General features: G+C 45.8%; 1 protein-coding gene across 1 annotated transcript in view; it reads left to right on the top strand.

Annotated features, from left to right (window-relative positions):
- IFT74 (intraflagellar transport 74) overlaps positions 1 to 18303 on the top strand; it is a 508298-nt gene that overhangs the window by 304294 nt on the left and 185701 nt on the right. The window contains exons 11-12 of the mRNA XM_085641333.1: positions 16107 to 16250; positions 16356 to 16396. Coding sequence (XP_085497459.1) covers positions 16107 to 16250; positions 16356 to 16396 — 185 coding nt within the window. The remainder of the gene's footprint in view (positions 1 to 16106; positions 16251 to 16355; positions 16397 to 18303) is intronic.

Raw genomic sequence — 18303 nt, 5'->3', positions numbered from 1 at the left:
TGCTTCTACCTCACCTCGGAACATAATTGTCTTTCACTATAGTTTGCTTTTTTTTCTCATGCTTATGAGTAATCTGTTCACTGCATCTCAGCCTTGATGGGGCATGGCATATGGATGGAACTAGCTTGACTAGTGCCTTTATCTACTCTGCTGACATCAAATGAGGAATCAACATGACTCCTTCTTGGATGTCATTGGCCAAATGTTTTTTTCAAGGCAGAGCCTGAGGCCTGGGAAGAGTTCTTGTTAGAAATCTCTCAGAGCTGTTAGAAAGAACTTCTGACTCAAAGTAATGTATTCTTTTACTGCAGACGAGTAACTGCAGTCTTCTTTGACTCACCTCTTCAGATGGCCTTGACCATTGAAATCTGGGAAAATAAATCTCTTATTAGTATTAGTGTCTTTGTGAGTTTGTTGCTCTGCAAATGATTCTGGTGATTTCCTCTGTGCAGTGAAAATTGATGGGGAGGGTTGTACCTTTTGGTTGAACGTTCGGTTCTGTGCTAGCTCCTGATTGGGCTGGTGAAACACTATGAGATGTCATTGTTGACCAATGGTCTGGTTACTGTGTCTTTAACTATTTTAGTTTAAGGATAGACTCACTGGTGTAACAAAATTTGGACTCAATCAGAAGCTCTCTGGCCAGAGTGCAGTGCTGAGGGCCCCCCCCCGCACTGCGGGGGCTAAGGGGGCCTGTGTTACGCCCCTGGATAGACCTGTTGAATATTTGTGGGTATCTCTGCAAACATTTTGTTTAGGGCAATACATCTGGAAGTTGTGTAACAGGATGCTAGTAGTAACGGGGATTGGAGAGGATTTAGAGATTTTTGGGAGCATCTATCAAGCATCTGTTGCCGGCCATATTATTTGCTATGTCTTTGGTCGGGCTGTCATTCTTAAATGAGTGGCGGTGTTACCTGCATTATGTTGTGATATATGATGGCTAAATCTTTACATGTCCTTGTCTGAAATATGTGAAATACTGGGAGACATTGATAGGCTTGTAACTGATATATTGATGCTCGTAAAGTACTGCTTAATAGATACTGACAATAAAATGTTTGCTCTGGCCTGGGGCTGTGTAAGGCACCGGCAATTATTATTTTCAAATAAAGCACTGTCTAGAAAGAATTGAAAGTACTCTGTTAGTTCTGGAAGTTGATTATGAGGACGTTAATGAAAGACTGATGCTGAGTGAGCTCGGGGTTCAAAAGAAGTTGTTTGATGATGCTGCTGCTGCTGCTTGTAGGCTCTGGGTGAACGCCCAATACAACTTTGGCCTGGCTGACAAAGGGATGAGCCTGGGCATTCTCCAGAAAATCTGATTCACTCACATTGAATGCTGAGATTAGGGCCAATTATGTCCTATGTCATTAATGGAGCTATTTCTGTATTTATATATACACCCTTAAGACACCGTTTTGTGCCGATTTTTTTTTACACTTGCCTGGTTAGACATACAATGGCTATAGTCTTAACATTTTAAAACACTATAACATTCGCTGAATGTCTTTCAACTGCTATTCGTGCTCGCTCATATGATGAATATGTGGGTTGGGGTCCAAGTTGTTCAAAGCAATAGCTGTGATGCTTGTTCAAAACAGTATTATAATTGTTTGAAAAGTCTTTTGAATGCAGGCTGCCTCTATCTTAGTTTATGAGAGACACTTATCTCTGTCCTTCCAATCCAGACTGAAACCCATAGCGTTGAGAGTCTTATTGGTATTTGTAACCACACAAATACAGGTATGAAAGGCATGTTTCCGAGTTCCATGCCAAACTACTAAACTATTTCACGCTGGCCAATCAAGATTCTTTTAGGTAGATCAACAATGTGTAATATTGATAAGTTATTCTCTGTAGTGAGTGACTTTAGTGGTGGGGGAGTCGTGTTTTCTACATTGGATTCTGCAAAGCCTTTTTTTCTATAGCCTGGACTTTCCAGCTATAGTTGTTGATATACTTAGGCTTCAGAGAGAAATTTATAACACTTTCAAGTATTATATATGGAATAGACAGCAAGAGGTCAGTTATAGTGTCAAGGTACATGGGCTCAGATCTATTTGTGCTCTGCGGTAATGATATTCTGCTATACCTCACTGATCCTAGAGTCTCATTCTCGAAAGGGATTGATCCTGTAGACCAGTTTAGGGAAATGGTTAGCCTTCTGGGAAGACTGGGGTACCTGATTTACACTAATACTGTCTTGCTATCGTTCACTTATTTGATGACTCCAGTGGTTTGCCCTATGTCAAATTGCAAAAACATCAATTTGAGAGAAATATAGATTTCATGGTTTACTTTATCAAATCTTGGCCTTAAGCTGTCTGAATGTTCCCCTCCACATTGTACACTAAGTGGCTCGAAATAGTCACTATTCTCCACGTGTATTCCAGTACTACTCTTTATTGACATTCTTTTTTTTTTTTTTTTTTTTTTTTAAAAACCTTTATTCATCAAAAATCAGGGACACAGCTATTCAGCCGACAACCCGGAGGTTCGGCAGCTTCAAGAGAGCAGTACAAATGAGCGTCCACAGTGCACAGAAAGGAGAAGCAAAAAAGGTTCTATTTTAAATAAACACAAACACAAACCAAACCCAAGCAAGGCGAAAAACACTAAATACACCTGGTGATTGCCCCTCAGGGGAGACCGGACCCCCCTCGTCTATCAGTCACAGTGCTGTGATAAGAGGAAAAGGGGAAAAGCAGAGACCCAATAAGCCAATTAACAATCAAAAAAATATACAGAGCTGGAAAGAATGCTAAGGAGAGAGCTGCTCCTCGGGGGGATCCAGATCAGGGGCAAGACATATGCCCCCCCTATATTGCTTCCACCGCCCCCAAATGGCATGCCACTTCCGAGGGCGTCCTCTAGCGCAATATACTGTCTTTTCCCTAAACATACTCCAGTCCATGTTTTCAATCCACGCAGCCAATGTGGGGGGTCCCGCGGAGCCCCACAGGCGCGCGATATCTCGCTTAGCCACCATGTTACCCAGAGTCACCCACTGGGTCTGTGCCTCATCATGATCAGTAGGCCCCCAAACATTCAGGAGACAACACCGCGCCTCCGGCTGCATAACAATGCCCGTCACCTCCCCCATTACCGCATGGACTCTCCTCCAAAATTCCATGATGACGCCACATTCCCAAATGATATGCAGGAAGGTACCCACCATACCACAGCCCCTCCTACAAAAGCCCTCCTCAGAAAATCCCATACGAACCAGCCTTGGCCCCGTAACATAGACTCTGTGGAGTATTTTGAGCTGCACCAGCCGCAGACGCGACGGAATCGCGACCTCCTTAGGAGAGGAAACCGCAGACTGCCAGTCCTCGTCATCCAGCTCAAGACCGTCCCTAGTCCATTGATCCCGCAACCCCAATAGCAGGTCAGCCCGAACATTAATCAATTTCTTATAAATAAGAGAGATCGTACTCTCTGGCATATGGCCATCGAGGATCCGGTCCTCCAATGGAGAGGACTCAGGCACCTTCTCACCTTCCACGAGAACTGACCGCAGGGCATGACGCACCTGAACATAGCGGAAAAACTCGGATTTCCCCAACTCATACTCCTTCTGCAACTCTTCAAAGGACTTCACCCTGCCCTTAATCAGCAAATCTCCAACCCTGGAGATACCGATCAAGTCTCATTTCTCAAAGCCTTTTGTATGCCAAAGCTTCCCCAATTTTTCAGAGTCAAACAACGGGGTAGCAAGGGTGAGCCTATCCTTCCAGCCCAGCGAGTCAGTCGCCAACTTCCACACCCGCACCGCCACCCCAGTGGGCCCTGTGAGGGACGAGTCCAGCGACCTCGAGTACAACGCTCTGTGATAATTTCCGCCGCGCAACAACCATCGATCCATGGCGTAGCCGGGGCTTAGAGCCGGACCATAGAAACCATGATTAATCGCGCTCAATTGGGTGGCCCAGTAATAACGTCGAATGTCCGGAAGCGCAATACCCCTGTCGTACCACGGAAGTGTCAACTTAGCAATCGCTATGCGCGGCCGCCCATCCCACAACAACGATCGTTGGAGGCTTTCGACCTCCCGAAAGTAACTGGCCGGGACCCAGTCAAGAGTATTCTGCAAGGCGTAGAGGAAACGGGGAAGAGACATCATTTTGAACAAGGCGGCGCGTCCGAGGAGGGAGATCGGCATCCTCCGCCAGCCCACAACATCCCGCCGCAAACGCGCCAGGGGAGGGAGCAGGTTCCTCTCATACCGCAAAGTGGAATCAGTGGAGATAAAAATCCCCAGGTACAAGAAACCCTGCTGGGCAATCTGGATCGAACAAGTTCGCGGGACAGGTGGAACATCGCCACTCAGAACATACAGATATGACTTACTCCAATTGATGACAAGACCAGAGTTCTTACCAAAAGATGTCAGAACGTCACAAACCACTATAAGCGAGTTCTTGGGCGAGGCGAGATATAACAGGATATCATCGGCATAGAGCGAAATACGGTCCTCGTGATCGGGCGACCACCTAAGTCCACGTATATCCGGGTGCCAGCGTATCCACGCTGCCAGCGGCTCGAGAGCAAGGGCGAACAACAAAGGCGATAGGGGGCAACCCTGCCGGGTGCCCCTCCCCAGCTGGAACGGAGTCGACGCCCGCCCGTTTACCACAACACTCGCAAGGGGACCCTCATAAAGCAACCTCACCCAGCTCACAAAGCCAGGGCCAAAGCCGAACTTGGCAAGCACAGCCCACAAATATGCCCATTCCACCGTATCAAAAGCCATCGTGGCATCAAGAGACGCCACAATAGCTGGTTCTCGCAGCGTGCTCGCCCTGGCAATCACTCCATGAAGGCGCCTAAGGTTTAACGCAGTGTTACGGTGCGGGGTAAAGCCCGATTGATCAGGGTGGATCAGGTCTCCAAGTACCCGGACCAAGCGGCCCGCCAGGATTTTAGCCAGGATTTTCGGCTCGGCATTAAGGAGTGATATTGGCCGATAGGAGGCACACTTGTCCCGGGGTTTACCGTCCTTATGTATCACAACAATCGTCGCCAGTCGCTGGTCCAACGGAAGGGACCCACTCCCCCGCGCCTCCACGAACATGGCGCGCAGGTGAGGAGCGACCCTATCCGGAAACAGCTTATACAAGTCAATCGGCAAACCATTTGGGCCTGAGGCCTTGCCCGAATTCAGCGCGCGGATAGCACCCGCCACCTCATCAACCGTTATATCTCCATCGAGGTCATCTCTATCTACGTCAGAAAGGCAGGGCAGAGCGATGTCACGCAGGAGGTCACACGAATCCTCAGTTGGCCTATCCGAAACCGAGGCGTAAACCATACGGAAATAATCCGAAAAACACTGTACTATACCCTCGGGATCAACAACCACCTCTCCCCCCTCTCTCGTCAGCTCCGGCACCACTCTATTAACACGTTCTTTTTTATCCAGCCACGCAAGGAGTTTCCCGGCATTATCGCCAACATCGTACAAGCGAGCCTGCTGTTCCCTACTGAGGGTCTTGGCGGCATTCTCCACCAGGTCCCTGTATTCCGCTTGCTTCAAGCTCAGATTATGCAGTGAGGCCGCTGTAACCTCCCCCTCCAGGGCCACCTCTAAAGCCGCAATCTCATCCTCAACCTGTATAACCTCACCATCTCTCCGTCGCTTGGCGGCCACTACCAAGGAGAGGGCCTCCCCTCTCAACACGGTCTTAAATACTTCCCACAACGACACAGCCGAGTCAACGGAACCCTGATTGTCCTTAAAATAGTGATCAACTGTCTTCAGCAGCGCACTACGCATCTTGGGATCACGAAAGTACCAGGGGTTAATAGGAGCAACCCTACCCCCTCCCTCGCGGCCGACATCCAGCCGGACCCACACTGGCGAATGATCAGATATGCCCCGCGCCATATGCCTAGCCTCCGATACCAATGAGGCATGCGCAGCCAGAGTGAGCAAGTAGTCAATCCGAGAGAGACTACCATGCGCCCCGGAGTGGAAGGTATATTGGCTCTGTGTGGGGTGCCGGAGCCTCCAGCAGTCTACCAAGCCGAGAGTATCTATAAAGTCTGGAAGCCACTTCTGAGCCCCTCCGGTGTCCCTAGGCGGGTACCTATCCAGCAACCCAGAGCCGACAGCATTAAAATCTCCCCCCACCACTAGCATACCCTCCGGGAGGTCCAACAAGGCCCTACCCAGATCTGCAAACGTGGAGGCCTGCAGGGCAGGAGGGACATAAACCGAAACCAACACCAACGTTCTTCCTTCCCACCTCCCCGCCACCGCCACAAACCTCCCCCTATCATCAACAATGGTGGAGTCCACCTCGAAAGGTAGTGAAGCTCTAACCAGGATACCCACTCCCCTGGAGCCTGAGGAGAATCCCGAATGAGCGATGAATTTGTAACCTTTTCTATTAAGAGCATAGCAAGTATTACCTATAAGGTGTGTCTCCTGCAGTAGGGCCACATCCGGCAAACACCGTTTCAAGAACTGCAGGACTATCCCCCGCTTAATACGATCTCCCAAGCCATTAACATTCCAGCTAATAATATTTAAGCCCCTACCCCCCATCCCCACACACAAAGAGGCCCACCCCCCACCCGAAGAGCCACCATTGAACAACCCTGACAACCATTACTACGCCTTGCAAAAACAAACCCCCCAAAAGCAACCCCAACATCCCAACTCTCCCCCCCACCCTGCACCCCTGCTGCAGCTTACAAAGCCCCCCCAACTTGCAGTGTGCCTGTCGCCCTACCAAAACACAAAACTACAAAAAGTACCCTGAGGGAGGAAAGAGCTCCCATCTTCCTCCCGCAACCCTCCGTATTACTGCAATCAGCGCAAGTCATTGTCCGAGACCAAAACAAGTCAGTCTGGCTCCAAAGGCATCAACCCTGCCCATCCCGGTCACCCTCCACGTCTGTGGCAGCATCCCCGCCAGTCCGTCGCCGGGGCAAAGCGTCCAACCAGTCTCCGGCCGTGGCAGGCGACTCGAAAAAGAAAGTCCGGTCCTCATACACCACACGTAATCTGGCAGGAAAAAGCATAGCGTACTTCAGATCCCTCTCCCGAAGACGTCTCTTCACCCCCAGGAAACTCTGCCTTTGCCTTTGCACCAACTGGGTGAAGTCAGGATAGAAACTCACTGAGGCGTTCTGAAAAGGGACCGGGCCCGTCACCCGCGATGCTTGCAGGATAGCGTCCCGATCTCGGAAGTGAAAGATCCGGGCGACAATCGGTCTCGGAGGGGCTCCCGCCCTGGGCCTCCCGCCAGGGACTCTGTGAGCCCGCTCGACTGCAAAAAACTTCCCAAGGCCCTTAGGCTTCAGATGGTTAAGCACCAAGTCCTCCACGAGCAGATCTACGGAGATCTCGTCCGAGGATTCCGGGACCCCAATAATGCGCACGTTGTTGCGCCTGGCCCGGCCCTCAAAGTCCTCCAGCCGGCGGGCGGAGAGGTCGTTCTCGGCCCGCAGCTTACGAACTTCGGTCTGAAGTTCCGAGACATCATCAGCGAGGCCTGTGGTCTTGAGATCAAGGGACTTAACCCGCTCATTGGTTTTGCCCAAATCCGCGCGGATCAGGTTGACATCCACCAAGATAGTATCCACCTTATGCGCCAGGGCATCAAACTGTCTCCCAATCGAGGCCTGCATCCCCTCGAGCGCACCCATGACATCCTGCAACGAGAGCTCCGAGGTCGGGGATGAGGCAGCTTTCTGTACGTCCAGCGACTGGCCCGATCCACCAGGCGATCCCTTCTGCTGGGCATAGCGATCCATATTGTTGGATTGGGTATAGGCTCCCCGCCTGGTAGCCTTGGGTTTCAGCTTATCCACCTCTGCTTTACCCGACATTTCTGGCACAGAGCAATCCGGTGCAAAGAGACGACCCTCTCTCAGTCAGAGGGAACAGGAGAAGCCAGATCTGCAATAACCAGTCAGAGTAGGGCGCAAGGCATCCAGAGGATAGTGAAGCATCAGGAGGGCGAGAAAGTGAAAGTGAAAGCACGGCGTTCTCCGTCCGCCAGTTCACCCCTCGCCAGGCCGCTGTTGTTCAATTAGTGGCCGGGCATCCTGCCAACGCCAGCCCCTGGCATCCCTCGGAGATAGGCCTCAATCTTCCGCCGTGCACAACTCCGGTTACCGGTGGGCGATCCGAACCCGGGCAGCATCAATCGCCTCAGCAATGAGTCATCTGCAGGATGCCGTGCATGTAAAACAGGATTTAAGACAGGATAATCGACGGAGGGCGCGTGGGTCCCGGGAGCTCAAAGCTCACGCGGCCATCTTGGTCAAGCGCTAGGCTCCTCCTTTATTGACATTCTTGATTGCAGATCTGACTGGGCAAAGAGCCATTTTAAGGCCTGCTGAACTATTTTATTTAAGTCTTAGCATTTTTACAGTGTGGCTCTTGCTCCAAGGGCAGATGAAGAAAACATAGGAGCCTTAACTTAGAGTAAGCAGAGTGAAATTGGCAAATGCATAAGTTGAAGAATGACCTGTTAGGTCTAGTAGGGAGGGTAGTTTTTAGTTTTTTTTCTGAATTAAAGTATGTTTTAGATGAAAATGAAGTGTGTAGATAGAGTGTTACTTAATCTATGAGCTAGGCAAAAGAAGGCTTAATTGTGGGTTTTAGAGTTTTGGGATGTGGGTGTTTCTAGGAGGTGCTTGTGTTTTGCTCTGGTGTTTCGTTTCCCTCCTATGGTTCATAGCTTCTCGTTTAGGAAGATGGGTAAATCCAGGCAAATTAATTTGTACATGATACAAGCCATCTTGAAAGTGATTCAGGCTTCAGTGGGGAGTCAGTGAAGATCTCTTAGGATCAGGGGATATGGGGATCACATTCCCATTGTCTAGGTGTGAGGGCACTAGTGCCTGAACAGTAGTCCAGATCAGCGTTTTTCAACCTTTTTTGGGCAAAGGCACACTTGTTTCATGAAAAAAATCACGAGGCACACCACCATTAGAAAATATTAAAAAATTTAACACTGTGCCTATATTGACTATATATAAAGTAATTCTCTTGAATAGGAATCAAATAAACACAAAGAAAGTATTTTATAATTACTTTATTATGAAATAGTAAGTAAACAGAAATATGAAAAATTATAAAACACTGGTCTTATTGATCAGTGCGCAACCTGGGCCTGTTTGGCTGAACACAAAGCTGATATTCTGGCTGGAATCGAAGAAAGACACACACGTAGCTCTTCGTCAACAGCTCTCAGTCTCTCTCTGTATTTAGTTTTTATAGCAATCATGCTTGAAAAGCTCATCTCACACAGATATGTAGTGGAAAATGGGAGCAATGTCAAAATAGCTTTGTTTGCCAGAAGGGGGAACTCCTTGGCAGTATCCAACCAAAAACTATCCAAGGGTAGATCAGCAAATCTTAGCTTGAAACCACGATTTTGTCTCAGTTCAGTTAGTTCCTCCTGCTCCTGTAAAGTCATGTCCTTTCCACCAACTGATGCTGAGCTATAAGGGTCCCTAACCCAGTCAAGGCATTCAGTGGAGACTGAAGAGAAATAAAATGACAACCTCTCCTCGAGAGTTTTTAAATGTTTAACTATTATCTCACACAGTGCAGCAGTGTGAACACCTTGCCATTGCTTGGTGAGTGTGAACATTTCAAGATTGCCACTTTTCACGTGTTGATGCCAGAGTTGCACCTTTGAACGGAATCCATTTATTTTATCTGTACTTGTAAGCAGGTTTTCATTTCGGCCTTGCATTCGTGTGTTCAGTTCATTCAGATGATGAAATATATCTGCCAGGTATGCCAGCCTTGCACACCACTCATCACTTGCAAGCAGCTTTGCGTAATCTGGCCTCTCATTTGTCAGAAACACTTTAAGTTCCTCCCGCAGCTCATACACACGAACCAAGACCTTGCCACGCGACAACCACCGGACCTCCGTATGAAACAGCAAGGTTTTATGCTTCGCTCCCATCTCCTCACACAAAGCTGCAAATATGCGACTTTTCAGGGGTCGTGACTTTACAAAGTTTACCATGCGCACAACATCATCCAACACATGAACTAGGTCTGCTGGTAAAGTCTTGGCTACGAGGGCCTCACGGTGTAAAAAACAATGCGTAACAATCACATCTGGATTTCTTTCCTTCACTCTGCTTACAAAGCCTTTGGTGCGCCCGACCATGGCTGCAGCTCCATCGGTGCAGACACTTGTGCAGTTTTCCCACTTAAGTCCTCCTTGTTCAAGGTATGCTGATGTGACACGAAAAATTTCTTCTCCTGTTGTTTTTTCTGGCAATGCCTTGCAAAAAAAGAAGTTTTCTCTAATTGCATCACCATCAACAAAACGCACATTGGCCAAGAGTTGAGCATGTCCACTGATATCAGTAGACTCGTCAAGTTGCAATGCAAATTTCTCACTGATACGGATCTTTTCCAAAACCACACTTTCGATGTCTGCAGACATGTCATTAATACGTCTGGAAATTGTGTTGTCTGAGAGAGGGACTTTGGCTATTTCCTTAGCTGCTTCAGGTCCGAGCATCTCCTCTACAATAGCTTTGCAGGCGGGAAGTATTAATGTCTCTGCCACAGTGTGCGACTTTTTTGACTTGGCTATAAGTTCAGCAACTTGATAGCTAGCTTTAAGAGCTCTTTCATTTACCTTTGTGGTTTTTCTCATGAAAGTTGCCTGTTTCTCCGTGTTTTCACGCAGGCGAACAAAATAGTCCACATTCTTGTTTTGAAGCAAAGGGTGTTTCGTTTGGAGATGGCGTTTAAGTTTGCTTGGGACCATAGCACTGTTAGCTAGCTTTTCACCACACACCACGCACAGTGGAGTTGGTTTGTTTGCATCTCCGGTGACAGTAAATCCAAATGAAATATAGCTTTCGCTATATTGCCTTGTGCCAGAGAATTTGCTTGAGCTAACCATCTTTGCTTTCTTTTGATCCCCACTCATACTTGGGCTCTCATCTGGCTCCAAATTTTGTTCAGAGTCCAGTTGTTTCCTTTTCAAAAACGTGTCCATCACTGCAGTATCTCACTGTCACTCAGTACTAGGCATACACAAGGACGCTGCACCTGCAAGTTACCTATAAAAGAAATTTAAGATTTGTATCATTCTAGTATAAGCCTAAGGAGCAAATTGTGACTGGATGGTTTCTCAGACTCAGAGAGCCCTTGATGCCAATTTTAAGGTTAGCACGTGCTACAAACGTTACGTTACATAACCATAACAGTTGTTATGCCAGTGTTCGTGCTACTGTTTCTTTCTTGGACTGGGCTTCTAATGTCCTAGGTCGGAGGATGGTGCTGTGTATCTGGCCACCTCTAGTTGTTAGCACATGAGGATGTTGATAAAATTAACAAGACCACATCTTGATTCTTGATGCCTGCAGGCAAGTACTTAGGTGCCATTTGTATTACGGGAAATAGTGGATCGACTGAACTGGGGTGAGTCAAGATTTAGAGTCAGAAATTTAGGAGGTGAGTTTGTGTTCCTCAAGCCGGGTCAATTATAGTCAGATACCAGACCCTATGTAAGATAATAGGTTTACCTGCGGCTGGTATGGTGAAGAGCAAAGGGGGGAGGTGGGTCTCACCACACTGAGGATCACAGGCACTAGAATAGATGCCATGCCGGGCACAGCAGTACATGAGTGCCCACCAAGTATAACAGAAAAGGTCGTTAACCATTCACATAATTTCTTCACATTCAATGGTAAAATAAGCAGTGATTCGTGTTTCATATCTCACCCACATGGAATTAATGCCCAGCAACTCTTTAATCCTAAATTAACCATTGGATGCTCCACTCAAGCGGCACAACAAAGTTGGTATATTGTAGAAATAAATAGGAGTTCATCCATGCTAGTAATGCCTGTCCAAAATGGAGACCCCGGAGCGGCGACCCTTCACCACATTATCGGACAAACAGGCAAAACCCCTCTTGGTAATTGTAAAACCAAAGCTCACGGGGAAAGGAAATCCTTCAATTTATATAACTGTATAACGAACAGACACCAACCCTCCATACAGACACGAGCGCGTACACGGAGGATTGCTAGCTAGAGTCATAAGTCCGAGAGGCGCAAAGAGAAGCGCACTGAAACACGGCGAGAAGAGACTGCACCAGACAGCCCCTAAATACAGTGCAGATAGTAGAAGCAGAACATGGCGGTCAACATGCTACAGTTACCAGCTAATACAGCTTCCCCATCCCGCCCCCGTACCTTGCAAACCCTGACTGCCCTACCCCGTCAGTGCCCTGCCGCACCTGCTGCAAACGTGTGCCCCATTTCCTGTCTTGGACAGGTTATGAACTGTCATTCATAATGTATGAGGTTTTCGCTTAACCAGTTTTCAGCGGTACAGCAGGTGGGTGACTTTGTACAGAGAGGCCATATTGTTTTATTTACTGTGCTGCATTGATACTATTTGCACCTATCATCAAGTGACAGAATCTGAGGCTGAGAGGCAGTGCCCCCTACCTTGGGGCGGGTGGACCCATTGATTTGATGGTGAGGGGGAGATCAGTGCTGCTTTATAGGTGGCAATTCGCTAGGCTACTGAATCCTGGGGCTGCCTGGAAGGGAGAGAAAATAGGAGTCGACGTGACTTGAAGCCAGCGTCGTTGCCTCTGGAGGCAGGGAGGCAGGGTGTCGGTGGGAAAGCAGAGCTGCCTCTGATCTCTGGGTCGAAGGCGTTTGTGGTCCAGCTGCCACACTCGAAGAGTTGCGGATCGTCAGGGAAATAAATACATTGAGGTAGTGTTCCCAGGGCTACCAGCAAATGGAACTTGCAGTCACCTTGGTTTACGAGCAGAGGGAGATAAAAGGTAAGAAATTCTGGGCCAGTCAAAACATGCTACAGTTTATGAAAATGGTTGGTCTACACTCTACATACAGTCTACTTCTACTCTACACTACTACACCACCAATTGATTACTGTTGTACAAACAAAGCATAATAATACTCTGGATAGGAGGAAATTAAACATTAAATACCTGCGGCCTGGTCTGGATCCGGATGCGGTCTCTCAGTGCCGACTCCCGCCGAGTCCTGGTCTCCGTCCGTCAGTCCTCCTGCTCCGGCCCTCCTGGTGACGCGACGTCTTCTTCTCTCCGCTGCTGCGCACACTGCGCTCGGGCGGGAAGGAAGTCGGAAATACAGCTCTGTGATAGGTCCAGGCTGGAGTCTGGACCAATCACAGCCCGGACATCCGAGGAGCGCCAAAAACCCCACCCCCCCCATACCCAGGATACAGTTAACTTTACAGTCCGGTGCCCGCCGCCCGGCCTAGTGGGGGAAAATTAATTTAAAAAAAAAAAATTGGTAATGTTTCCATTTTTCCCACGTTTTCCCACGGCACACCAGGCAACATCTCGCGGCTCACTAGTGTGCCGCGGAACAGTGGTTGAAAAACGCTGTGGAGTCCAGATATCAGATGGCGGGATGTTGAGGCTGGGTTTCCTTGGATGTAGATTTAAAAAAAAAAAATTTTAGCAGTTTTTTTGCCATCTTGGCAAAATGAGGAATCATGGATAGGTTTCTTTAATGATGAACCCTAACTATTCTGTTCGTGGGACTAGGGAGAGTGAGGTTCTCAGTTGAACAGGGGTGGTGACTCACTTTAGTAAATGAGGAGGAATTCCATTTTTGTTGGATTCACTTTGAAGAAGGAATTTATCCAATTAATTAGCTTTTTAAGAAAGATTTTTAGAGTGGTGATTTTTGAGCAAGTATAGTTGAGTTTCAGCTTCGTTTTGGTGGATGTTAATGTCTATGTCATACATCATAGCCCTATGTGAGAGCATTTAAAGGTGGAACAGGTGCAGAGAAAGGAGATAGCCTTTAGGCATTGTGTAATTTAAGGTACATTTTTCTAATCTGCTGGACTCAATCTTGACAAATTGGGCTCTTGATTTTAATAAGGAGTAGAACTATTGTAACATTTTCCCTTCTAGTCCTATTCTGGTTGAGGGGATGTTCAGTAGAGGTTCTTCCACTGTGGTGTGTTAAACACTATGAACAGGTCGAGTAATTCCAGAAAGCAGTTGTTTCTATCATCAAAGGAACTCCACACTTAGGAATGCAAGGGAGATTTGGTTTTCAACCACAACCTTAAACTAATGATATCTTTCTTCCATTAGAGTATCTCCTTTAGAGTCTTTAGAGAACATGTTTTTTTGTGCACAGGTGGCAAAACTTAATTTACTTGAAATGTCAGGCTGGAAGCAATGAATTTACCTGCTAGCTAACAAGGAAAATACAAGAAATGGCCCCAGACATATCTTCCTTGTTGTAGTCCATTCTGTAGAAGTGAAATACTAAGAGCCGGCATTCAGGTGCAACCACATGTTTATTCTGCTTCTGTGCTATTCCCCAGATGAACTCAATTACTTATACCACATACCCAAATGCACATAGATTAGAATGTTTGTCATGGCCTGGGTTCTGCAGGGCAGTGTCTTTTCCTCTCTTTGCCTGGAATGTCTCTGGATACTTCCACGCTCCTTTTAGCGATTTTCATTGTGAACCTAAAATGTAGGCATGTCAAAGGCTGTTTTTTTATGTGTATAGCGCTCACTGCTTTGCCTGTTTTCCTCCTCTCTAAATGTTTAATTTCCATGAATAATTTCTGCCGAAATACCCATCTCCATCTGACCCTTTCAATTTTCCGCATTGTAGATTTTAAAGGCACTAGCAAAGAATTCATAAAGATCGCACCACGCTCATTTCTGGGTCTGATGAGAGATGAAAATGGATCCCTTAAGTTGCCTGTTGTGCGTGCTCTATTGTGTAATAGTTGATGCTCAAATTCCTCTGGTCTATGGAATCTTTCACATAATTGACGACCATCTGTTAATGTTATGTTATTTTTTTTATGAAGCTCACAAATACCAAAAGAAATGGCTTCTTGGCGCTAGTTCTATACAGTATTCTGAAACGAAGGGCAACTGGGACCTAATTAGTGGCCGAAGGGAAATAGCAAGGTTTTCAATTGTTATCTGAAACTTAACAGTTTGGCCTGTGACCTGGATTAGTACTCATTACAATGCAAACATTTAAAATGCATGCCTTTACAACGCAGATTTTACATCGCAACATTTATTTTATTTATTTAATTATAACGTTTTATATAGCGCAAACGTGACCCACGAGGGTATCAGAGCGCCTTACAGTATATGAACATAAATGGTTGAGGTGGTAAACATACATTAAAAAGTGTCATTTCGTACAAAAGGAATAAAAGATATATGTCTAACAAACATAGAGGACCGTGAAACTGCAGGACGTAGTACAAAATACAGTTAAAGAACATTAGGTGAGTGTGCTAGCAAACATACATATTATACCCACGATCGAATCTCAATGGATAAGAAGTGTATAGATAAAACCAAGAGAGACCCACCACCACCTAAGCTTTACACTACATACGGTTATTGAACAGTAAGGGTAGTGATATTTGTCATACATAAAGTAAACATCCATTACAACGCATGATTTTATATTGCATGCCATCACAACGCATTTTTAGAAACTACATTTACAACGCAGTCCATTACATCGCATTATTATACAATTACAATGCATACCATTACAATGCATGCCATTACATTGCAGGTAAGGTAAGTGTTGGATAGTGTAGGGGTAAAAATTACTATTCCCACTCCAGTGAATGCAACAGTAGGGTAAGTGTTGGATAGTGTAGGGGTAAAAATGACTAATCCCACTCCAGTGAGTGCAACAGTAGGGTAAGTGTTGGATAGTGTAAGGGTAAAAACTATGCGTTGTAGTGGTATGTGTTTTAGTGGCATGCGTTGTAGTGACCTGCAATGTAATGGCTGCGTTGTAATGGCATGTGATGCAAAGGATGTTGCATTGTAATGACTTCGTTGTAAAGGTAGTGCGATGTAATGACTGCGTTGTAAAGGTCGTTTCCCATGGCCTGAGGTGGTCAGGTAATGCATTCCACCATGTACACGTGGTATGGGAGAACTCAAGCGCTTTAAGTCTCGATATTAGAAGTAACTCAGGGCTATGAATATTAGAGTTGCTATGCAAGGTGTGCAAAGTTTTTTTATTTTCCATTCATAATTATTGATGGCCATCATTTTACTTTATGTTTACAGGAAATTGCTCACTCCCATGTTAAACAGGAAGCTGTTGCACTGTACGAGAAGCTCCATGACCTTGTGTGCCGCAGGGATCAAATGATTGCTGAAGACAAAAGCATGGGTTCTCCACAAGAAGAGAGAGAGAAATTACTGAAGCAGGTATGGATGAAAAGATACAAGCTTATATTGCTTTTGTGTGTAGTTTACAAATGTTAAGCTCTTCACTGTAACAGCAAAGGTTTTTGTATTTATCTGTCCTAATAGGTTAAAGAAGACAATCAGGAGATGGCAAGCATGGAAAGACAGTAAGATTCAATGGAACAAAAAATGTGTTACATTAACATCTTTTATATCTATTGTTTTTTATTATAAATCCATTACAAGCTTAGAGTTGTAACTATGGCTTACACACCTAGATTGTTCATTATGGGAATGAAATTCCAGAATGATGGTGTTAATGAATGAGTGGTTAAAGCCTGATGCAGTAGATACATTTTTATACTGAAAGGTGCCCAAAGTAAAAATAGATTTAAAAATGAATATACTTTCTATTTGTTGCATCTACCCATAATAGATATTTGTGGGCATGGGTGCTGGGGGCGTATCAGAAATGATCCACTAATTCAGGCCCCTGTGGTCTGGGGGTCCCCAAACCTTCGGAGGGGGCATTTAGCCCAAGACTATTGAATATCTGTGTGATATAGGAGACTAAAGGGCCCCTCTTCGCATTCTGCAGTAGGTCCCCATCATTCTGTGTTACTCCACTCTCCAGTACAGAGCAGTTAAAAGTTCTACCAAAACTTAAACAAATGAACTACTTCCCAAACAAGAAATTGAGTTATATTCATGAAGCCTTTATAAGACACTTTTATTTTCACGTCACGTTCCCTACTCGTCTGTCAGAGGGAGAGGACGCTATTTTTGCTCAATTTAGTAGTCCAGCGTTCTTCGTTTTTCCCCAAAAAGTTTGAGGACACATGATAGCGTAAGTGAGCTGAATCTTTGCACGTTGCGGTCTAGGTTATTGGGGGCATTCTATCTGTTCTATTGTAACTGAATTGCACGAGGCACTTTTATTTTTATTTTGCATTCCTACTAGTCTGTCAGAGTGCGAGCGCCATTTTTCTGCTCAGTTGGCAGTCTAGCGTTCTAGTCCTTTTTCAGGAAAGACTATTTTAGGACACATGATAGCGCAAGCATGCAGCGGGCACGCCAAAGGTAAGCCCGTCTATGCCGGTCAGCGCCCGGAATGCGCAATGTGCCACGACCCCTGGCCGTTTTGTGTCACATAGTTACTCTAAGGAAGAACTTTTGGGGATCAACCTTTCAAGTAGGCGGCCTGACTGCAGACTACTAGATTTAAAAGAGTTTTCAGATTATTTCGGTTGCAAGGCTTGTAATTTCTACCCTTGTTTGGTTGATTCCGAAAATGTGACTAGGCAGATCAGGATGAATGAGCAGGCCGAGTCTAAAAACAATGCTTCGAATTGTTTTTTAATCAATTTTCTGTCTCTTGAATTTTATGAGTTTTTAAAGTCATATACTCCACATCTAGTATTTTTAACCGAAACATGGCCACAAGATTATTCCAACCCTAATTTAGCTTTAGCGCTGCTTGGAAATTATGCCATTATCATACACAATAGGCAAGGTAAACGCAGTGGTGGCCTCACAATAGTACACCGCGACTCACTGAGCTTAATATGTGATCCTTTTACTATCGCAAAATATGAAAGAAGCTCTTTCCTTTTAGTGTAAGATCACGGATAGCTACACCACTCATGGACTTTTCATCTACTGGCCCCCTGGACCGAAGGCCACTTTTTAAGATGATATGTGCAATTATAGTGACCTCACGGTCGGATATTCAAATTATACCATTTTAGAGGACTTTAACTTTCACTTAGAAGACCTGAATGACTGTGATGCTACTTTACTAGTTGAAACTCTACATTGTTTTAATCTGGAAAAGAAAGTAAAAGGTGCCACCCTTAAAGCTGGTCATATTTTAGAAGGAATATTTTCAAACCATCTCAACCTTTATTGTGATGATGTACTACCTCTAATCTGATCATGCGGCAGTCAAGTTTAGTCTCAATATCCAGATGCCAGCTTTTTACTTTAAAGCAGTAGTGCATTGTAAAACACTTCAACTATGGAATAAGATAGATAAATCAACCCTGGCAGAGAGCTTCGAGTCGACAAAATTTGA

Source organism: Triturus cristatus, chromosome 2_2, assembly GCF_964204655.1.
Source record: "Triturus cristatus chromosome 2_2, aTriCri1.1, whole genome shotgun sequence".
NCBI classification, from domain to species: domain Eukaryota; kingdom Metazoa; phylum Chordata; class Amphibia; order Caudata; family Salamandridae; genus Triturus; species Triturus cristatus.
Note: the sequence above shows the minus strand (reverse complement) of the source record. Positions and strands in the feature narration are given on the sequence as shown.